The sequence below is a fragment of the Aquarana catesbeiana genome, linkage group LG09, assembly GCF_042186555.1.
Source record: "Aquarana catesbeiana isolate 2022-GZ linkage group LG09, ASM4218655v1, whole genome shotgun sequence".
Taxonomy (NCBI): domain Eukaryota; kingdom Metazoa; phylum Chordata; class Amphibia; order Anura; family Ranidae; genus Aquarana; species Aquarana catesbeiana.
The window spans coordinates 215,162,997-215,187,708 of NC_133332.1; the positions used below are offsets into that span (position 1 = coordinate 215,162,997).

The following is a 24,712-nucleotide window of genomic DNA, read 5'->3' on the forward strand; positions in this document are numbered from 1 at the left end:
TTGGAACATGTTTTGTATCATGCACATTTTTTTTAAAATGTTTTTCAGCTAAAAAAAAAAAAAATGTATACCCCTCCTTTCTATCTTACAGGCTGCAGCGGTTAGTTACTCAATGTCCTCTGGAGTGCTAAGTATTAGTCTGCTGCATGCTGTGTGTGCTTTGTATTAGACACCAAGTGCACAACGCACATTGCTGATGAAAATAGCTGCATCCGTGACCCCAGAGAGGCCTTGAAGATGATAGTTTGTGCTGTAATTCTCTTTTGGATCACTAGGGGCGTACCAGTACACATTCAGGCACTTCTTTTTTAATATTTATTTTTATTGCTTGAGTATTTCCTAATTCACTTCCGTTTGGGTGGTAAAGGAAACCATTATATTTCATTCCTCAGGCTTTGTGCATGCTGGTGTTCAGTTAAAGCCTATAGTTCATACTAGGTTGGCAGTGTTTCCAGCCTAATGCAGTGCTTACTGAAGTTCACCTCCCTGGAAGGCGTTAATTCAAATGCAGCGATCCTGATCCTCATCTGCTCATAACCACTGGTAACAGGTACCCACATTGTATGTGCAAAACTTTTTCTTTGGAAATAAAAAAGAGAATTTAAAGCTGGCCTCTGGGGAGTTTAGACAGTCACCATCCAGTAGGACTCCCCCGCACTGCAAGGATTACATGACTGTTTGTGTTCAGGGTATAAAAAAAAAAAAGCAGTTTACTTTATCTCTCGCCCCCATAGGCTTCTCCTTTTCCATGCCATTGGTCCCCCAAAGCTTCTCTTCAGCGTTCTGTCTGTCTGTCGGTCACACGCTTGGCGTCATCACATAATGCAGGACCCAGCAGTCCTGCATTGTGAGGATATTGAGGTTCCACCCACATCCCGCAGCATTGGAAGGAACAGGGAAGCTCCATTGGTAGGGTACAGTGCTTTGTGAAGTATTTACACCCCCTTTGTTTTTCCCGCTTTGTTGTCTTACAACCTAGAATTAAACCATTTTCTGGGCTGTACACAACATGGCTATGACTTTGGTGCAAAAAAAAATTTTTATTGTGGCACAAAAAAAAATAAAAATTAAGACAAACAGAAGGTTCACCTGTGTGCAATCAGTCACATGACAGTGTAAATGCAATACACCTGTTCTGAAAGGCCCCTGGGTCTGCAATACCACTAAGCAAACAACATAAGAGCAAGGAGCTTACTGAACAGGTCTGAGACATATGTGTGGAGTATAGACCAGAGCTGGGTTGGAGACAAAAAAAAAACTCCCAAACTTTTAATATCCCACAGAGCACCAATCAATCATTTTATAACAAAATAGAAAGAATATGGTATCGCTGCTAAACTGTCAAGAGAAGGCCGCTCACCAATTTTCACAGACCAGGCAAGACTGATGTTGATCTAAGATGCAACAAAAATGCCAAAGATCCACGTGAAGATGAGAGTATCGGTCCACAATACTTTACAGCAGAACGATACTCCAGTGATGCAATGTCCAGGCATTCCCTGCTGGAAACTGACCTCTTTGGCCGATCTTTTTCCAGATTTTGTTCTTTGACCATTATTTGGATTGACGTCACACCTAGGTATGCCAGAGAATTCATTTATTTCCGCAGGTGCTGAAATTTTTTTTATTTGAGTAAAGTTCCACTTTAAAGCAGTTGTAAACGGCTGGACTTTTTTTTTTTTTTTTTTTGTACCTGCAAGGTAATGTCATGTTAAACTTAAGGCGCTCTCCTCTTCACTCGTCTTACATCTGGATTCGCAGGCTTTGGCTCTGTGACTGGCTGGAACCGTCGTTCACAGCACAGGGCTCTGAAGAAATGACACAGGTGGCCGTTCCATAGGAGCGCATGTGCCAGTGATGTCACTTGCTGCATGTACAGTAAATATCTCCTAAACAGTGCATGTTTGGGAGATGTGTACACTACCTATAGGTAAGCCTTATTATAAACATGCCTATAGGTAAAAGCAAGAGATGGAAGTTTACTTCCACTTTAAGCCGTACGCTTCAGAGTGGGACTTTATGGAAACTAAAAAAAAGAAAAAATTGGAATACATGCTAGGCATTTGCTAAACAGTATGTGGGAGACTCCCCCAAAAATTGAAAGAGGTTTTCTGATCAGATGATGCTAAAATTGAACATTTTGGCCATCATGGGAAATGCTGTGTGGCTCAAACCTTACTCTTCCCATCACCCTGAGAAGACCATTCCCAACAATGAAGCATGGTGGTGGAAGCATCATTCTGTAGGGATGCTTTTCATAGGCAGGGACTAGAAAACTGGTCAGGATTAAATGGATGGATGACACTAACTACCCAGGGCAGCTCTAGAAGAAAACCTCTTTCAGTCTGCCACAGATTTAATGCTGGGATGGAGGACCTTCCAGCAGGACAGTGACCATAAACATACAGCTAAAGCTAAAAAAACAAAGTACTTTGTTAAGCTGGCTACCCATTATACTAATTTTCTTTTTTGTTCAATTTCCTTTAGATTTACCTTCAACTATGTAGTGCAAGGGCCTGTTTGATTGCATACAGTTTTGAAAGTTTTTGCTTTGACCTTATATTACAGGGCTCTCCAAACTTTCTAAACAAAGGGCCAGTTTACTGTCCTTCAGACTTTAGGGAGGCTGGACTGTGGCCAACATGAGTACAGAATGTCCCAGCATCAGTGGGATGGAACAATCCCACATCATTGGTGTCAGTGGGAGGAATAGTGCCCCCTTATTGGTATCACTAGGAGGAATTGTGCCCCATCATTGTTGTCATTGGGCCCCATTAGGGGTCATTGGGAGGAATTATACCCTTCACTGGTTTCAGTCAATAAAATGGTGCCCCAAGGGCCAGATAAAAGCAAGCAAAGGGCCACATCCGGCCCTCGGGCCACAGTTTGGAGACCACTGTCATATTATATGGTTTTGGTAAATCTAAAGGAAAATTGTATACTGTGTAGCCAGCTTAAAGAAGAACTATGGTCAAAATGAAAAAATCAATATGTGATTTAACTCTAGAATCTGTTAAACATATCACTGGTTGTTTTTCAAATAGCAGTAAGAATACTGAGATATCTACCTTTTCCCCCCACAGCTTTAATGAGGACACAACTCTGCTTCCTCTGTGTGTAAATGCCTCCGTTGTAGCCTTTGTAGAGCGGCAGCACGGATAAGGGGACAACAAGCCGTCCTGACATCACTTGGGGGAGGTGCTTATACAGTCTACCAAAAGCTCCTGCATCTCCATCACCACAGAAGTCCCGCCTGGGCTCCTCCCACTCCCTCACGATCGGCCCCTGAAGCTCCATCCACTCCCACACATGTTTTGCCCAGCAGTGCTTTTGTCCTGCTTATACCCGCCCACTGCTCTGTCTATACGGGCTCTTCCTGAAGGCTTGGCTTCTCTCATAAGCTGACAGAGGGAAAAAAGGCCGCAATAAGCATACAGATGAATTGAACAATCTGTGCAAAGTTACCTGCTGTTAAAAACTAATGATATTATTAAAAAAAAAAAAAAAAATGATATAATGTATGTATGTTATCCATCTTTCACTGAGAGCATTGCTGCAGCAGCACTAGCAAACTTGTGCTTTCTCTGTTTTTACATAGCACACACCCAGCTATTGATTGACAGATAGGCGTGTGTTATGTAATATAGACTAAGCATGATAGAAGGCATGAGGACTCATGGGAAATGTAGTTCCTTGAGGGATATGCAGATAGTAGCACAGTGGAAGGAAATGACATACCAACTCAGAATTCCTCCTACCATCACTAACATTATCCAGCAGAGAATGAATGGTAAAGGGATTAGAGACCCCAATTGCAGCTATATGGTAGGAAAATAATCATTTCAGTTGTTATGTTTATCACCATGTGTAACTTTCAGATATTTACTGTATATGAGGATTTACTAAAATGTGTATGTTGCATTTAGCTATACTCTAAGGGCCCATTTGCACTGCTGCTTTGTGGTAACGCACATGTTACATGTGTCTTTGCATTCTGGTGCCATTAATTCTTAATGGTACCCACCCCTCACAATGCGTGGTATTGTACTACCATGTGTTGTGTACTGTATTGCAAAAAAGAGGTGCACCTGCAGACTTTTTGTTGTATTGCCAGCCCATTCCTTTGAATGCAATGCATGTAAAAATGTGCATTATTGCAACCTACTTAATGGGGAATACCCATGCACACCTCCCAAGATTTCATTTTTTTTCCCCCGTTAATTGTTTCATAATAACTAAGTTTTGCACCTTTTTAAAGTCATAGGCATGTTGTGTACATCACATGGTACAAAGCTCCCATAAATACATTTTAATTCTAGACTGTTAGTCAACAAAACGGGAAAACGCCAAGGGGAGCAAATACTCACAAGGGCCTGTAAGTAAAACTGCAGGTTCTGAGGTATTCTACACAAAAATGAGCATTAAACCTGTGCAGGGCGAGGGACCCCTACTGCATGTGTGGTTTTCTAATTTCACAGGAGCTCAGTATATATATATATATATATATATATATATATATATATATATATATATATATATATATATATATATATATATATATATTATGGCTTGCCTAATAGGTACATTAAATATCAGTAAAGCTTTTTACTGTAGGTGCAGCTGGTGACGTCACCGGTGCATGCGCTCTGAAAGAATGGCCTACCCTTCAGAGTCCTGTGCTGCAAATGGAGGCTCCCACACGGGAGTGACGTCATCGCAGCTCTGGCCACTCACACAGCCGGAGTCCGCGAACCCGGGAGAAGATGGAAGTGCCCCCAGCGGTGACAGCGCACCGCTGGAGGGCTTAGTTCTAAGGAAAGTTTCACATAATGTGCATCGTATACTAGCACATTATGACATTGCCTTGCAGGTTTAACCAGTTCCGGACCATCCGCCGCAGTTGTACTGCGACAGGTTGGCTCCCCTGGGCGAGCTGCCGTAACTGTACGTCGGCCCTTTAAGACGCTGCAGGGGGCATGCGTGCCCGGAGCTGATGCGAGTGCCGGCGTGCGCAGTAACCGCGGGCACCCGCAATTGCTTGAGACAGAGCGAGATCTGGGACCTGTGTGTGTGTAAACACACAAATCCCAGTTCTCTCAGAGGAGTAGAGACAGATCATGTGCTCCTACTAAGTATGAACACCAATCGGTCTCCTCCCCTAGTCAGTCCCATCCCCCCTACAGTTAGAACACACCTAGGGAACACAGTTAACCCCTTGATCACCCCCTAGTGTTAACCCCTTCCCTGCCAATGACATTTATACAGTAATCAGTGCATTTTTATAGCACTGATCGCTGTATAATTGTGAATGGTCTCAAAAACGTGTCCAATTTGTCCACTGCAATATCGCAATCCTGATAAAAATCGCAGGTCACCCCCATTACTAGTGTAAAAAAAAAAAAAAAAAAAAAAAGCCATAAATCTATCCCCTACTTTGTAGACACTAACTTTTGCGCAAACCATATATTTTATAATTTTTTTTTTTTTTTTTTTTTTTACCAATAATATGTAGAAGAATACGTATCAGCCTAAACTGAGGGAAAAATGTATTTGTGTGTGTGTGTTGTGTGGTGTTTTTTTTTTTTTTTTTGTTTTTTTTTTCAAAATTTTCGCTCTTCTTTTGTTTATAGCACAAAAATAGAAACTGCAGAGGTGATCAAACACCACCAAAAGAAGGCTCTATTTGTGGGGGAAAAAAGGGGTACGGCGTCGCACGACTGCGCAATTGTCAGTTAAAGCGACACAGTGCCGTATCACAAAAAAATGGCCTGGTTATTGAGCCGCCAAATCTTCCAGGGCTGAAGTGGTTAAAAAAAAAAAAAGCCAGCCGTTTGCTGCTTTAAGCTGCCCCTCCAAGCTCTCTCTGAAAGTCTCTAGTGTTTGTTTTTTTTGTTTTTTTTCCTGTCCTGCATTTCTCTCCTGAAAGGTGGGATTTAATAGGGATGCATTTGCATGGTTGTGTGTTTTTGTGTTTTTTTTTTTTTTTTTAAGGTGTTGAATGCCCTTGAGATATTAAAAATGCAAAGAAAAGCTTGCTGCATTATGTTTTGTTTTTCAGGGGAAGCCTTCTTCTGGTTAGGGATGTACACTGGAAGCATATTGGCAATTTTTATTGCCTATTCTTGCCTGCTTTTTTTTAATTCCATGGACATAGTACGTTCCACAACTCTCGCTAGCGCGATTTAAAAGTAGCAAGGTCAGTGTGATTTCAGGTGCTGCTTGATAGACATCTGTGTGGCTTCATGCATAGATGTCTATTGAAGTTGCACCTGAAATCGGAAAAAGTAGTACAGAAACTACTTTTAGCAAATCGGTGCGACTCTTCAAAATCGGTGTCACACTGATTGAAATAGTGCCATTGCCTCCAATAGGCTGCAACTTGTCATGCAGATTGATCTCTCAAATCGTTCCAATGTAAACCTAGGCTAACAATTACAGGAGTAGGGGGTGAAGAATCTGGAAAGTCTTCTCTGCAAACCTCTGGGTATACCTTACAGATTAGAAATTGCTTTTTATTGATTTAGTATAGTAAAGTGACAGCAGGTTTTTATAGCACTCACTTTCAAGCACCTGTTGCACACGTTTTAGTAATCTTCTACAATTCCCTGGGAATTCCTCACATACAAATTGCTCTGTTGTATAAACATGACTTTAAAGTGGTAATGGTTCAGCTTTTTTTTTTTTTTAATAGCAAGCACGTGATTCTTGTTCTGTGCAATGGTTTTGCACAGAGCAGCTTCGATCCTCCTCTTCTTGGGTCCCCCGCCAGTGCTCCTGGCTCCCCCTTGATCCGTGCCCCCAATAGCAAGCTGCTTGCTATGGGAACACTGGTGCGTGCTTGCTCCCGAGTCCCTGCTCAATGCGTCCATAAGACACAGAGCCGTGGCGCCCCCCCCCCCCCCCCGCTCCCTCCTCATTGGCTCACTAGCTGTGATTGACAGCAGTGCGAGCTAATGGCTCAGCCAACAAGGAGAGGGAGTCCTGGGACAGGCAAGACTCCTGTGCACATCGCTGGATTGAGAGGGGGCTCAAGTGAGTATTAAGGGGGGCTGTGGGGGAGCAGCACACAGGTTTTTTTTACCTTCATGCATAGAACCACTTACAATTTAAAACCGTTATGCTGTGGCATGTCCCTCCTCCACACCTGTCTTGTAGTCACCATTACTTTCAGTGTAGCTTCCTAGGTCATTTTTCTTCATCCGGCTTCTTCATTGGGCGGTGAATCGGCATCATCACACATTTGTCCAAAGAACTGACCAAGGCAGCTTCAAAACAGTATCAAACCCAAAAGCAAACATTTTTAGTATATTGCAGCTTATCATATTTTTTAGATGTGGTGGCTGCATTTGTTGTTTGTTTTTTTTCTTTTATGCTTTCTTCTATTTTCATCTGGTGGTCCAGCCAGCAAGTCTGTTACTTTCTCCTGGAGAACTTGTTCTTCTGAAAAAAAGATCAGTTACAGAGACGAGAAAACCATTTACCACTGACAGTTTTTTTTTTTTTTTTTTTCTTTTTTTTTTTTTTTCTTTTTATAATGGTTAGCTTTTACTAATTTATATAAAACCGTTATCCCAAAAGGGGAAAAAAAAAGCTGTTAGAACTTCTTATAAAGTATTAGCTGGAGTTTGGCTTCAATTTGTTAGTGTATTTTAAGTAACTAGTACATCTAACACTCCTGTCCCCCCCAGACTGACAGTGTTGCTGTCTACTGTGGGGCACTGTAATACAGGAGGTTTGTTACTGGCTAGATCACCAGGTGAAAACAGAGGGGGGGAAAAACCCAAGAAAAGAAAACTGATGCAGCCACCGCATCTAATGATTGATAAATTGCAATACCTGTATATTACATTTTTTGGTTAAATACCGCTTTAATAGCAGAGTGATCTTCCTGAAAAGCATGCGAGTGTATCCCAAGAATGGTTGGTAAAAAATATATACCTTTTGGCAGACCTTTAGGTCTAGTCCCTGAAAATGAGGGATGTAAAGTCCACTTGTCAACTTATTCTACAAAATGTCACTGAGTTTCCTTCAGAGAATTTGTGGAAAAGTGAGATCCATGCTTGGCTAACCATTGGTAAACCATGTATTGTCTGTCTGTTCTCTCAGCTGTGTCTTCAGTGTTGCTTTGCTGGTGAATAATTAAAGAAAAATTGAATGTTCCAGTCACTAAATACAGCCACCCTAAAACCTTTGCTTACTTTTCCAGCATTGGCATGGCCTCTAACATGCAGTTTGGTGCCTTGTGCCCTCACATGCTATGTGTCTGTCTACCACCCCTGTCATATTATGCTGATGGACATCCCAGCTCATGTAGGGGTAGAGAAGACTAGGGGCATGACTACATATTGGTGAAAACTGTGTACCTAACAGTCAGACAGTCTCAAATTATTTTCTTTTTTGTGTTTTTTAATCATATAAAGTTGTGTGACTTGCATGATGGGTGCTCTTTGGGACATGGGACAGCCGCAACTTGCACAAAATTGGCTGTGAGAGGCAGCAATTTGTTTAGATGGCTTTACAAGGACCACTAAACTAAGCCTAATGTGTTCTGTATCGCTTTTGTTGCAGTTCTTACGGGTTACAAAGCAGTATCTGCCACACGTTGCACGTCTCTGCCTCATCAGCACGTTCCTGGAAGATGGCATCCGCATGTGGTTTCAGTGGAGCGAACAAAGAGATTACATCGAAGCCACCTGGAGCTGTGGCTACTTCCTAGCAACTATTTTCGTCCTTATTAACTTGTTGGGGCAACTGGGTAAGTCTCTGATTTTCTTCACTGTTGTCTGAGCTTAAAGTGATTGTAAAGGTAAAAAATTCTATGTCTACCTACCTGCTCTGTGCAATGGAATTGCACAGAGCAGCCGCAAACCTCCTCTTGGGTCTCCCACCGGGGCTCCTGGCCCCTCCCCTCTGTCTAGTCCACTCATGGGAAGCCATCTGCTCCTGGTGCCTCAGCAAAGGAAGTGAAGGGAGAGAAGAGCTGGACTGAATGAGGGCTCAGGTGAGTAAAAGAGGGGATGAGAGCGGATCCTGAAACCTAAACATTTTTTACCTTATTGCAAGGAATGCATTAAGGTAAAAAAATGTTTAGGCTTTAGAGCTACTTTAACAAAATGGATGCAGGTTTACATGTTGGAAGGGAGGAACTTGTTAATAGGGCAGAGAGTGAGAGATGGAAATGAACGCTTGGGACTTAAGTACATGAACGTTTTAACTCAGGGTTTTCTCATGACTCTTCATTTTCTTTAGGAACTGCACACATTATGAGTGGTTCCCCCTACTGGATTTGTATTCTATATTATGGAGCTTGTGATAGAAGGTGCTGGCACATACAAAGGTGGGGTGGGTACCTAGTGGATGAGAACAGAATTGGCCGTTATCAATGCTGGAGCACCTCATGCATCTGACCTGCAAGGCCAGACCTTCCTTGGCCCGGTGGATTTCAAATCCAGCACTGAGGTCAAGGGAAACCAGGACTCCACCTCGGCCTGTTTTTGATGCCCTCTCAGTGCAGTGGACTCGGCCATCAAAGAACACTCGGCTTCCCATCATTGTCTTGTAATTGAGTGCATTTCCGCTGCCCCTCCAGTGCTGCACCTCTCAGCTGCCAGATCATTCAATTATAATCCAGTAAGACAATGCCACAGCGGTAGCCTACATCAACAACCAGGAAGGAACCAAAAGTCCTGCTGCTTAGACAAGTGTGCCTGATTTTGCCTTGGGCAGAACTGCATGTCCCTGCCCTATTTGCTGTTCACCTCCCCAGGCATGGAAAATTGGCAGGTGGATGTTCAGGCCTCCTATAATGTCAGTTTCGGGTGTAAGGTGCTTTAAGTTGTTCTCTGAACTCTGGTGAGCCTTTCCGTGCCACTTTTAGCATGTTTTTCTTTGTTGCACACCCTTCATTTGCACTGTTTGTTACATCCCATGGTTATGTTGAAGGATCCTGTGGTCTGTACTGTAAGCTAAAGAAAATAGGATTTTTTTTTTTTTAATTTTTTTTTTAACTTTCCTGTAAAGTCCTTTTATTGGTATTTCTTTATATGAACACAGAATCATTGGACATTACCATGAGTTCTAGGCAGCTACCGTCAGGTGAAAGGACACTGCAGAGACATTCCCTATATAGCCTCTCCCACTTCCAGCAAGTAATAGGGGGATCATGAAGGGACCCATGTCCTGTACTCCAAGAAAATAATTTTTAGAGGGAAGTAAAATATTCAATTTTGCAGCACTAACAAGATTTATGTACACAACCAATTATGGTGTTTTTAGCAGGACCTGTTCATACATACTTGTGTCACAACATGCTGCGTTTTGGCACTTCCTGAATTTGCCTTTTCCTGCTGAAGTCAGTTGAATGGAGTACTTTAACCACTTCAATACCAGGCACATTCCCCCCTTCCTGCCCAGGACAATTTTCAGCTTTTAGTGCTGTCGCACTTTGAAGGACAATTGTGCGATCATACCACACGGTACACAAACAAAATTTTTATCATTTTCTTTCCACAAATAGAGCTTTCTTTTGGTGGTATTTGATCACCTCGGGTTTTTATTTTTTGCTAAAAAAGACTGAAGTTTTTCTTTGTTTCTGTTTATAAAATTTTGTTTTCTCCTTCACTGATGGCCACTGATCTGTAGAATTAATCTGTAGAATTGATGGGCACTGATAGGCGACACTGATATGCAGCACTGATAGATGGCACTGTGTAGGCAGCATTGATGAGGAGTTACTGACAGGCATTACTGATTGGCATCTGAAGGGCACTGATTGGCACATTTATGGGTACTGATGGGCATTTTTGATGGGGCACACACTGGCAGCTGATGGGCACATCTGATGGGGTCTGTGCTGACAATCAATGTGCAGGAGCCGACGGCACCTGTAATGCATGCATTGAAATGAATGACACGGCTGTGCAGGACTGTTTTCAAATGTGACAGTGAACGCAGGGAAAAGCTCCCCCACCCGTTATCCTTTAACCCCTTTCCGGTTATATGCAGCCTCAAGGATTTGGGTTATTGGCGGGACCGCATTGATGCGCTACTGTGTTTTGTGCTGAGAGTACAGTGTGCTCCCAGCACAAAGACTGAGCTGTCGCCAATCACTTCAGGTCTCATACTTATGGTAATCGAGGGAGGAGGGCAGTTCTCAATCACGTGATCATTGTGATAGTCTGTTATTAGCTAGACTTGACTGATCTAGACAGCTGCTAGATGTACAGTATGTGAAACATGGCCATGAAGCCGTGTAGTTAAGATGTGAAATCTGGCTCAATAATGACTTTTAGGTGACTGTTAAAGTAGAATTTCAGCTTTCCTATCTCTTTAAATAGCTATCTGTGCCAAGCTTGCCAAAACAAACAAACAAGTTCCATTACATAATGATGCAGCTACTGTGTGCACGGTAACATACTGTTTTAGCATTTAGCTACATACAGTAAGCAGCACCGTGTTCTGGTAGCCCTACGGACAACTTCCTTTCTGCTGCTGGAATTAAAGTGAGTTGGACTAAGTGCTTCTCATCCATTCCAGAGACGCCTTGTATTTTTTATACAGTATATATTCTTTATTCAGGCCAGTGGTTTCCAAACTGTGGCCCGGGACCGGATGTGGTCCTTTGCTTGCCTTTTTATCTGGCCCTTGAGGCATTATTCCTACCACTGACCCCCACAATAAGGCACTGTTCCTACCACTGACCCCCACAATAAGGCACTGTTCCTACCACTGACCCCCACAATAAGGCACTGTTCCTACCACTGACCCCCACAATAAGGCACTGTTCCTACCACTGACCCCCACAATAAGGCACTGTTCCTACCACTGACCCCCACAATAAGGCACTGTTCCTACCACTGACCCCCACAATAAGGCACTGTTCCTACCGCTGACCCCCACAATAAGGCACTGTTCCTACCGCTGACACCAACAACCACATAAATTGTTACAATGCACAGAGCGGCAACATCATTATGAAATAGAAATGGTTTGTTTGGGCCAGCTTGTCCCAATCAATTATTTTTAAGTTGATATGGAAGCTAGAATTGTATTTTAAAGTTGTCCTCACCCAACACACAATGGGTTACCTGATAGTTTATGCCCTCCCAGATTATAGTAACAAGTGTATATAGTTGTTGACACGAGGGATGTGCCTTCTCTGATGGCTTCATATTGTTTTACAGGTGGTTGCATACTGGTCCTTAGTCGGAACTTTGTACAATATGCTTGCTTCGGCTTGTTTGGCATAATAGCGATGCAGGTAAGAATATCGGATTTCCCCTTTTCAGAAAAACGATCATACTATATAGCTCATGTATTATTTCTTTCCATTTGGAAAAACATGACAGCATGTGTGCAGATGTTAGTATGCATAGATATTTCATTGCTTTACCTCTTACAAGGTTTAGGCAAAAGCAGCTGCTTCCTTAAGGCTCTTCTAACAGCTACCAGGATTAAATGGACCTGAGGAGCAGGAAGATCCAATTTAAGCACATAACTGACTTGGGAAGGGCACACTACTTCCTCTCTTAAGGCCCGGTTCACACCGATGCGCTGTAATTTTGTTCTGTTTTTTTGTCCTTTGTGAGGTGCGAATTTACCGCGATTTTACCGCAAGTTTCAGGAGTTGGACATAGCTGCGATTGATATTCTAGTCAATGGAATCATAATGTAAAAAAAAAAAGGTGTTATCTTCCTGTGTACTTCCTGGTTTTTGTGGAGAGTAGTGTGGTGGAATTCGCACATATGTGAACCATCAATGCGATTCAAGAACGATTTACATTTATGTTTATGGAGGCTAAATTCGCAACGCAGTAAACTCACACAAGACCCTTTTTTTTTCAATCGCATCGCATTGATAGAGGAATCGCAACGCATGTATGTGAACGACCGTCATTGAAAACAATGACTTTAGGGATGACATGCGAATTTAAAGTGTTTTTGCCGCATCGCATTCATCATGAACTCGCATCAGTGTGAACCGGGCCTTAGTCTGTATGCAAAGTGTCTCAAGGCATATGCAGCTTGTTTCCCAGCAAGCTTTGCAAGCACAATGTCATGTATGTATCCCATGTGATATGCTTACTTTTTGTTGCCTCTTTAATATTTCACCAAAAACCATTGTAGCTTTCCTTTTTTATGTGGTTATGAGGAAAAGTATTTGTCTTCTTTAAAGATACATTGCTTCCTTTTAGAATTTACTGTATTGAGGTTTCACTTTGGCCTAACTGTTGTGGCTAGATGAGCTTCTCTGCAGAGGGAAGGACAAATGTATCGTTGATTTACTTTATGCCTCTTCTATTGTCAATGATGGATCATCTGGTTACTAACAGAACAGAACTGTGGTCTTATTTAACAGCAACACATTACATATAATTAAAATCTATAAATATATATTATGTGTATATTCAGTGCCTTGAAAACGTATTCACACCCCTTTGAAATTTTCCACATTTTGTCATGTTGCAACCAAAAACATAAATGTATTTTATGTGATAGACCAACACACAGTGGCACAGAATTGTGAAGCGGAAGGAACATTTATAAATGGTTTTCCTTATTATTTATTTTTGTTTTTATTTTTTTACAAATATCTGAATAGTGTGGTGTGTATTTGTATTCAGCCCTCCTAATGCTGGCCATACACTATACGAAAAATCGGCCAAAATTCGGTCATTTAGACAGTTCGTTCGTTTTTCGGCCAGTTAATGGCCACAAAATCGATAATCATTAGGACATTTTTGAGCCGAAAAAACGAAGGACAAGTTTGGAAATTTTCTGCCAAACGAACGATAGATTGAAAGGTTAATGTGTTTCCCGTCCGAACTGTTTGCACTAGGTATATGCAGAACAAAAAAATTGATCAATTTACGTCCACTGAAGGATTTATCGGACAATACATGATGGCACTATCGTTTGCTCTCACGGCCGAATATTATTTTTTCGAAAATGGGTTTGGCCGATTTTTTTTTTTTTTTTAATTTTTTTTTATTTATTTATTTTTCCTATAGTGTATGGCCAGCATAAGTCAATACTTTGTAGAACAACCTTTTTCTGCAATTACAGCTGCAAGTCTTTTTTTGGGATGTCTCTACCAGCTTTGCACATCTAGAGAGTGACATGTTTGCCCATTCTTCTTTGTAAAATAGTTCAAGCTCTGTCAGATTGAACGGAAATTGTCTGAACAGAAATTTTCAAGTCTTGCCACAGATTCTCAATTGGATTTACAGTCAGGTCCATAAATATTGAGACATCGACACAATTCTAATCTTTTCGGCTCTATACACCACCACAATGGATTTGAAATGAAACGAACAAGATGAGCTTTAACTGCAGACTTTCAGCTTTAATTTGAGGGTATTTACATCCAAATCAGGTGAACGGTGTAGGAATTACATCAGTTTTTATATATGCCTCCACTTTTTAAGGGGCCAAAAGTAATGGGACAGATTAACAATCATCCATCAAACTTTCACTTTTTAATACTTGGTTGCAAATCCTTTGCAGTCAATTACAGCCTGAAGTCTGGAACACATAGACATCACCAGACGCTGTGTTTCATCCATGGTGATGCTCTGCCAGGCCTCTACTGCAACTATCTTCAGGTCCTGCTTGTTCCTGGGGCATTTTCCCTTCAGTTTTGTCTTCAAGTGAAATGCATGCTCAATCGGATACAGGTCAGGTGATTGACTTGGCCATTGCATAACATTCCACTTCCTTTCCTTAAAAAACTCTTTGGTTGCTTTCGCAGTATACTTCGGGTCATTGTCCATCTGCACTGTGAAGCGCCGTCCAATGAGTTCAGAAGCATTTTTGCTGAATATGAGCAGATAATATTGCCTGAAAAAACACTTCAGAATTCATCCTGCTGCTCTTGTCAGCAGTCACATCATTAATAAATACAAGATAACCAGTTCCATTGGCAGCCATACATGCCCACGCCATGACACTACCACCACGTGCTTCACTGATGAGGTGGTATGCTTTGGATCATGAGCAGTTCTCTAATCTTTCCATCGTTCTGGTAGAAGTTGATCTTGGTCTCATCTGTCCATAGGATGTTGTTCCAGAACTGTGAAGGCTTTTTTAGATGTTGTTTGGCAAACTCTAATCTGGCCTTCCTGTTTTTGAGGCTCACCAATGGTTTACATCTTGTGGTGAACCCTCTGTATTCACTCTGGTGAAGTCTTCTCTTGATTTTTGACTTTGTCACACATACACCTACCTCCCGGAGAGTGTTCTTGATCTGGCCAACTGTTTTGAAGGGTGTTTTCTTCACCAGGGAAATAATTCTTCGGTCATCCACCACAGTTGTTTTCCGTGGTCTTCCGGGTCTTTTGGTGTTGCTGAGCTCACCGGTGCGTTCCTTCTTTTTAGGGATGTTCCAAACAGTTGATTTGGCCACACCAAATGGTTTTTGCTTTCTCTGATGGGTTTGTTTTGTTTTTTCAGCCTAATGATGGCTTGCTTCACTGATAGTGACAGCTCTTTGGATCTCATATTGAGAGTTGACAGCAACAGATTCCAAATGCAAATAGCACACTTGAAATGAACTCTGGACCTTTTTAGCTGCTCCTTGTAAATGGGATAATGAGGGAATAACACACCTGGCCATGGAACAGCTGAGCAGCCAATTGTCCCTTTTGGTCCCTTTTAAAAAGTGGGAGGCACATATACAAACTTTTGTAATTCCTACACAGTTCACCTGATTTGGATGTAAATACCCTCAAATTAAAGCTGAAAGTCTGCCGTTAAAACACATCTTGTTCGTTTCATTTCAAATCTATTGCGGTAGTGTATAGAGCCAAAAAGATTAGAATTGTGTTGATGTCCCAATATTTATGGACCTGACTGTAGGTCTGGCCTGTGACTGGGCCATTCTAACATACGAATATGCTTTGATCTAAACCATTCCATTGTAGCCCTGGCTGTATGTTTAGGGCCGTAGTCCTGCTGTAAGGTGAACCTCCGTCCCAGTCAAGTCTTTTGCAGACTCTAATGCCCCGTACACACGGTTGGACTTTGTTCGGACATTCCGACAACAAAATCCTAGGATTTTTTCCAACGGATGTTGGCTCAAACTTGTCTTGCGTACACACGGTCACACAAAGTTGTCGGAAAATCCGATCGTTCTATACGCGGTGACGTAAAACACGTACGTCGGGACTATAAACGGGGCAGTGGCCAATAGCTTTCATCTCTTTATTTATTCTGAGCATGCGTGGCACTTTGTCCGTTGGATTTGTGTACACACGATAGGAATTTCCGACAACGGATTTTGTTGTCGGAAAATTTTATCTCCTGCTCTCCAACTTTGTGTGTCGGAAAATGTCCGATGGAGCCCACACACGGTCGGAATTTCCGACAACACGCTCCGATCGGACATTTTCCATCGGAAAATCCGACCGTGTGTACGGGGCATAACAGGTTTTCTTCTAAGATTGCCTGTATTTGGCTTTATCCATCATCCTATCAACTCTGACCAACTTCCCTGTCCCTGCTGAAGCAAAACATCCCCACAACATGATTCTGCCACCACCATCGCGGTGGGGATGGTGTGTTCAGGGTCAAGTGCAGTGTTTTCTGCCACACAGTGTTTTACTTTTAGGTCAAAAAGTTTAAGTTTGGTTTCATCTGACCACAGCACCTTCTTCCACATGCTGTGTCCCCCACATGGCTTCTCGCAAACAGGACTTCTTATGGCTTTCTTTCAACAATGGCTTTCTTCTTGCCACTCTTACATGAAGGCCAGATTTGTGGAGTGCACGACTAATAGTTGTCATGTGGACAGATTCTCCCACCTGAGCTGTGGATTTCTGCACCTTTCTGGACCTCTTGGTTGCATCTCTGATTTATGCTCTCCTTGCCCGGCCTGTCAGTTTAGGTGGACAGCCATGTCTTGGTAGGTTTGCAGTTGTTTAAATCAATTGAGTATCAACACATAGTGCTATCGTGGATGCATAGAGAGTATTCTGTGCCACGTCCCGACATAGTTATTAATTAGAAGAATATCTATGGGCTTGGACTTTATAGGCACGATATCCAATGTTGTAAAGTTAAAAACTGAAATTTATTAGATATACAAAATATTGTTAAAAACAAGGAAAGATACGCAAGAACAGAAATCAGTTCATGAGAATACAGTTACAATTTTACACTCCATACATGGCTCAATGTGGTATAAACAAGTAATACAAGAATAGGATACCAATCATTCCACCATTGGATTACTATGTTTACAGAAGAGAACTATGTAGTTGGTAGCAATAGGTGTCTAGAGCTCGCTCAACATATTACATGCCATAGCGCTTCTTCAGGAGCATGGAACAGATTTACATGATCATAGTAATAGAATGATATAACAAAATCAATTGGGAAGTGAGGGAGAGGGGCGGTAAGGAAATGTGTATATATCCTTAAAATGAGGTAGAAGATATACTGTTGTAATCATCTAGCAAAGCATATTACCAATGAGATGGCTATGCAAGAGAGGGAATGATATACCAGTAACTGTATTGGGCCAGTATCTATGTGTAGAGGAAGCAGCGGTCACAATCACTTGTATGTAGTCTCAGATGATGATTCAACAACCCAAATAATTATCTGTAATGCAGGACCTACTGCTGATCCATAGTGTGGATAACTAAGCGTAAGATTTCAGTTTTTACCTTTACAACATTGGATATTGTGCCTGTAAAGTCCAAGCCCATAGATATTCTTCTAATTAATAGGTTTGCAGTCGTGGTGTTTTTTCATTTTCAGATGATGGATTGAACATTCCCCATGAGATGTTCAAAGCTTGGGATATTTTTTTATAACCTAACTCTGCTTGAAATTTCTCCAACTTTATCCCTGATCTGTTTGATGTGTTCCTTGGCCTTTAATGATGCTATTTGTTCACTAAGGTTCTCGCAGAACAGCAGTATTTATACTGAGATTAAATTACACACAGGTGGACTCTATTTACTAATTAGGTGACTTCTGAAGGCAATTGGTTCCACTAGATTTTAGTTGGGGGTATTAGCGTAAAAGGGGGGCTGAATACAAATGCATGCCACACTTTTCAGATATTTGTAAAAAAAAAAAAAAAAATTGAAAGCATTTATTATTTTCCTTACACATCACAATTATATGCCACTTTGTGTTGGTCTATCACATAAAATCCCAGTAAAATACGTTTTTGGTTGTAACATGACAATGTGGGAAATTTTAAGGGGTGTGAATACTTTTTCAAGGCACTGTATACACTATATTACAAAAATTATTGGGATTCCTGCCTTTACACGCACATGAACTTTAGTGCGGAGACTTCCAGCCAGGCCTTCTTGTCCACATCAGTGCCTGACCTCACAAATGCGCTTCTGGAAGAATGGTCAAACGCTCCCATAGACACACTCCTAAACCTTGTGGACAGCCTTCCCAGAGGAGTTGAAGCTGTTATAGCTGCAGACGGTGGGCCAACTCAATATTGAACCCTACGGACTAAGACGCCATTAAAGGTGTGTGTGTGCAGGCAGGCGTCGCAATACTTTTGGTAAGTGTATATATATATATATATATATATATATATATATATATATATATATATATATATATATATATATATATATATATGTGTGTGTGTGTGTGTGTGTGTGTGTGTGTGTGTGTGTGTGTGTGTGTGTGTGTGTGTGTGTGTGTGTGTGTGTGTGTATATATATATATATATATATATATATATATATATATGTATATATATATAATGCATTTTATTATTATGTGTGTTCTATTCAATCTGTAATTTTTGTTTTATTTCAGACTATTGCATACAGTATCCTGTGGGACCTAAAGTTTCTAATGAGGTAAGTTCAAGATCTGGAGATATTTCCTAATCATACATTTCTCAGACCCTGCACTTCTGCATCACTACTCTGCCACCTGTCTGTTTTTTGGACTACTAGTGACATCAGCCCATTGGTGACACCCACACAGAGCTCTCTTGTAAGCCCAACTAAGTACTTCCTCTCCAAGTTTATGGAATAGGCTTACCTACTGCATGGCTGATTTTAGTTGCGATTAGTCTTTTCAATATAAAGACCTTACTGATTATATATAAAAGGTATGTAAAACCTAATCATGGAACCAAGGAATTGTATTTATATCACTGTAGTAACTTTTATCAACATCCATTTTTTTTTTTTTTTATTACTTATTTTTTTTGGTGGGGGTAAATTTGATAATTGGCATCAAAACTATCATTGATCCTTCTCTCCGTGAAGCAATCATGCTGGTTGGTTTGCAGCCTTCTGATGGCAACTCCAGGACAGCACACCTGTAATCAGCATTGCTGGAACTTATGAAATGCCCTGGTGTGAATTTTTAATTGACGTCACATGTACCTCATTTTAAACCTTCCAACTTAAAAATGATTGGCGGGTTAAATAAATCCTATCTGTAGGTGTTAAGGACGGAGATGTTATTTTAAAATAGCTGGTTTCCTATCTTAGATTTGCATGAAGATGTACTCCTGATATTTTGAGCTGGAAGGCTGTCTCCTAAATGATGTAACCTCTGACCTGGGCCACACACTGGTTCTTGTGTACTCTTGTGTGGGTTGGGTGTTCTGACCAATCAGGTTAGGGGGAGTGTATATTGAGGCTGCTATGTAATCTGAACCACCAAACTATTTAAAGGACATGTTGAACTAAAACAAAAAGTTACTGTACAGAATTCAGAGCTATGTGTGCAGAAGTCCCCACACCAATACAGAAAAATATGTCACATTCGTGTAGGTTTTTTTTTTTTTTTTCCCCCAACGCATTGTGTCAGCTGCTATTTTTGGCTACAGAAGGCTTTCCTGAGACAGTTGGAAGACTATTATGGGATTACAAATAGGAAGTGAGATGTGTACTGAAAAATACCCTCCCCTGCTAGGACTTACAGCTATGTCTGTACTAGAGCTATTTCAGGGCTGTTGTTGCTGACCACCTTCTGTAAAATTCAAAGGAATAGGCTTACCTACTGCATGGCTGATTTTAGTTGCGATTAGTCTTTTATATTTTCAATAGAAAGACCTTACTGATTATATATAAAGGGTATGTAAAACCTAATAATGGAACCAAGGAAGTATATTTATATCACTGTAGTAACTTACTGAAAAAGTGTGCCTTTAGTAAGATCAGAGTTCACATACTTGTTTCAGGTCACTAATGCTAAAGTATAGTCAGAGAAAGCAAAGCCGAAAGCGTTTTGGCATTGTACATGTTTCTCTTGGTACAGATGTACAGCAGTGTTTTCAAGAGAGGAGAGTTGGATAGTAGAAAGAGAAGAGTACTCCAGCAGCACCAAATATTTAACCACTTGAAGACCGGGCCTTTTCTGGCACTTTATTTACATGTAAAAATCAGTAATTATTATTTATTTTTTTTTTTAACTAGAAAATCACTTAGAACCCCCAAACAAAATATATATTTTTTTAAAGCAGAGGCCCTAGAAAATAATTTGGTGGGTGTTGCAATTTTTTTTATGTCACGGTGTTTGCGGAACATTTTTTCAAAATGCTGTTTTTCTGAAGAAAATACACTTCTTCTTTTTTTTTTTTTTTTTTATGCATGAAAACAATAAAGTGACCCCCCTGCACTACTATGTGCAGAAAACAAAAACAAATCTTTGTGGCTTTTTTGTCTGCCGCTATGTATCCATGTGTTCCCACATATAGTTAGCTGAGAGTGGAAATGAGAATGGTAACTACCTCTGTATTTAATATGCAAAGCAAGAAAGCATACAATACAGCAGTGTGTATACTACTAGTTAGTAATATTAATCCAAATCAGTAAAAAGAAAAATGTGCTCATATCAAATGACCATTATGATCAGACTAGGACTACATACCCTGTGATCATAATGTAACTGTTGTGTGTGTGTGTGTGTGTGTGTGTGTGTGTGTGTGTGTATGTGTATGTGTGTATATATATATATATATATATATATATATATATATATATATATATATATATATATATATATATATATATATATATATATATATATATATATATATATGCTCCTTTATAGTAATAAACATGAAAAAAGTTTTATATATAATTATACTGTAATCTTCCGTTTTAACCTATGCACTCACCTCCAGTTTAGACTTGCTACACGTCACTCTGCGCCTTCCCCTTTTAAAGGGTGTATATATAGCCACCAATAGGTCACAGTAATCCTGTTCCCGATGTGCTCATTCCAATATAAGTTGGTCCATGCAGCAGTACTTAAAGTACAAAGACTAACAGTGAAAAAACAGTAAAACACTTTAATAAAAATTTAAAACTTAAAACTCACATTTCTCTGTGCACTTCCACTAGTGCATCTAGGTAATGGACTTTACATATTGGGGGTGTGCAGCCCCTTTAAAAATCACTAGGATGTGGTAAGCCTTGGATCCAAACAGTCAGGGCAGAAACTTGCTGTATGTGAGCGATGACGTCACTAGGCCCCGCTCCCGACACTTCTCGTCATAGGTCACGTGACTTCCTCAGAGTCTCCTCCTGTGACTAAACTACTGTGACCAAATACAATGGGAGCAGAATATTACATGTAGATTAATGGAGGGTTCACCTCCCTCTTATTCAAGGACACAGGCTGGAGGAGCGTGACACAGCCTGCGATTGACAGAAATCCACCCACACCATGTTCCACAAAATAAAGATTTCATTTAGTTTATTGATATCGTTTATTTTTACTCTGTATTCCAAAGGCTGTTTTTTTTTTTTTTTCTCTTTTACAAAAGGCTTTATTGTCTTTAAAACATACACAACAGAGCCGATGGGATGACAATTACATAACATTCAGAATGTAGACAAGTGGGGAATGCGAACATAACATGTTTTTTGTGGATTCATACAACAAAAAAAGTAAATCAGAACTTCACCACGTCATAATAAACAAGATTACACTCCCATCTGAATGGAATGGCGCTTTTACGGTTAGTTGAAATATCAAGCCAGAGAAATTGCAAATCCACAATGCAAAAGTAGAATATCAAAATAAACAAAGGGCTGTAAGCTCAATTATGTCATAACCAGTACACAATTTTAAAGGCCTAATAGGTCCAAAGGCTGTGGTGTTTTTGTGTTTTTTTTTTTTTTTTTGTTTTTTTTTATGGTGTGTGTGTGGTGTTGTTTTTTTTTTTTTTTTTTTAAATTTTATATTGAACATGTGCCCAGCAGCAGAGGACTAGAAGCTCCTCCTGCTTGTGTTTCTCTGCAGACAGGCTGGGAAAGATCTGGGTCATGTGACAGCTGTGTATATATACAGGAAAAAGGTACTTTTATTTTACTAAAAAAAAAAATAGTGCCATCACCCACATACAGAAATAGAAGGGACAATGTAAAATAAACAGTGTGTGTGTGTGTGTGTTTAGTATCACTTTAAAAAGATGAGAGTAGGCACAGTACAATGTTTATCAGGAAAGTAGCTTTTACGGGTCTTCTTATATGCAGTGTTGTAACAATTGTGGTTTTCCTTTTTCTAGGAACTTGGCTCTGGGTGGAGGGTTATTGCTGCTTCTGGCAGAGTCTCGATCGGAAGGGAAAAGCATGTTTGCAGGTGTGCCCACCATGGGAGAAAGCTCTCCTAAGCAGTACATGCAGCTGGGAGGCCGTGTGCTGCTCGTCCTCATGTTCATGACTCTTCTCCACTTTGACGCAAGCTTCTTCTCCGTAAGTGTTGTAAACTGCCTTCTTTCCTTATACCTTAGAATAAAGGCCACAGAAGTGCTCTGTGCTCAACCCCAAAGTATCAGGACATGACAGGTGTTTACATTTTTCAAAAAGGTAAATGAGAATGATTCTCCCAGACCCTGCACAATTTAAAAACTGTTAGCAATGCCACCTCTAGTATTTCTACTCTTAACTGCTCCTCTCCATTTTAAAATGGGGTGAATATAACCTTACATAATTACAAATGCTAGTCTGTGGCCTTTTTATGTCTAATAATAAACATTTAACACTACATTAAACCAATTTTATTTCTTCACCCTCCAGATCCTACAAAACATTGTTGGTACAGCTCTCATCATCCTGGTGGCCATTGGCTTCAAGACAAAGTTGGCTGCCCTGACCTTGGTGGTGTGGCTCTTTGCCATTAATGTCTACTTCAATGCCTTCTGGAACATCCCTGCCTACAAGCCCATGCATGACTTCCTAAAATATGACTTTTTTCAGACCATGTCGGTCATCGGCGGACTGCTGCTGGTGGTGGCCCTGGGGCCTGGTGGGGTGTCCATGGACGAAAAGAAAAAGGAGTGGTAGTGTTACTGGTGCCTGCAGTCTTATAGAATATTCTGGATGAAAGCAGAGTCCTGTTTAACATCTCTTCCCCCTTCACCATCTCTTTGGCACAACCACCACCATCTTGTATCATCGCCACCAGCAGCCAGCTGTATTGCGAGCCATCTGTCGCACACCACCAGCTCTTTGGAACTGGCTTTGTGGTCCCATTACAGGCTGGTTTAGAAAATGTTACAAGATAGTCTTAAAATGCAGTATCATGAGTTTTAAGGAGAGATCTCTGCTTCTCTTCTCTTTAATGTAGTGTGTTTTGTTTTTTTTGTTTTTTGTTTTTTTTTGTTTTATGTGAAATTTTCAGAGTCCGAAATCATTGATTTGTAGCTATGTTTAGCCTCTGGTTCTGAAATGCTTACATAATCCTTCATGTGACAGGCATCCATTTTGTGCAGTACTAAGATGAGTGGTTATCGTACTTGGTTTCTACATTTTGGTTGGAGCACAAGTCCCTGGTTAATTTAACCCTTTTGTTTTCGCCCCCCCCAGAAGCTGACACTGTATGTTGTGTCTCTGGACTCTGTGACCCCTCCCATCTCTCTGTGCATCTGGCCAATCGGAAGAGATTTGTGCTGTGAATTATGTAATTAAATTTAAATCGTACCTCATCTTGAAAGCACCTTTTTTTAATTTTCAGAGTAGATGGCCAACCTTCCCCCCCCCCCCCCTTACTGTTTGGCCACTCTACACAATTAGTTGCCAAAACATGAGTCTCTTAGAAATTTCTAGAAGTTTATTATTTCGTGTTTAATTTTGTCTTCTAGGCTTATTTTATAGTAAAATGTCAACAGTTTGGCGTAAAATGAAAAATCTTAAATTCTGAGTGTTGCCTTTCCTCTGTTCATGAATGCATTTGCATCTATATTGACACCACCCCCTCCTGAATTTCACAACTTTTGGCATACAACCTTATCACTGAGCCCTTGAGTTTTATGTCCTTGCCTCTTTATTGTTGGAGAAATGTAGAGTACAGAGTGAGACTTAATCTGTTTACTTCTGTGTCAAGGCTCCTGATCTGCATTTCGATACCATGACTTCTACTATTAAAAGCCTGGGGTTAGAATGACATCCGTTAGGCTAGCATTGCAGACTTTCTCCTGAAAATGCTAGTCAATGTCAGTTTTAACATGACAACTATTTTATCTGCCAAGAGATTTGCATTTCTGTCCATTATTAGTCCAGAGATTTACAAATCCCTTTCCATACCAATCTGCCAAGATGGTGACACCTCTACCCTGTGACTGGACATTGAAGAAACATCATTCATCATTTTGCTCTCTTACTGCCAGCTTGCTCCTCATCAGCACATTTGCATGCAGCAAGCCTGATTTGCTTCTTGAGCTGCTGCTCCTTCTCCCAGTCTGAGAGCTGCTGTACATGGGATTGCA

General features: G+C 40.7%; 1 protein-coding gene across 1 annotated transcript in view; it reads left to right on the top strand.

The window, feature by feature from the left end:
• The window catches only part of SURF4 (surfeit 4), a 38,487-nt gene extending 14,340 nt beyond the window's left edge, over positions 1-24,147 (top strand). The window contains exons 2-6 of the mRNA XM_073599693.1: positions 8,569-8,755; positions 12,183-12,259; positions 18,796-18,839; positions 22,514-22,700; positions 23,025-24,147. Coding sequence (XP_073455794.1) covers positions 8,569-8,755; positions 12,183-12,259; positions 18,796-18,839; positions 22,514-22,700; positions 23,025-23,291 — 762 coding nt within the window. The 3' untranslated portion in view covers positions 23,292-24,147. The remainder of the gene's footprint in view (positions 1-8,568; positions 8,756-12,182; positions 12,260-18,795; positions 18,840-22,513; positions 22,701-23,024) is intronic.
• The last annotated feature ends 565 nt before the right edge of the window (positions 24,148-24,712 follow it).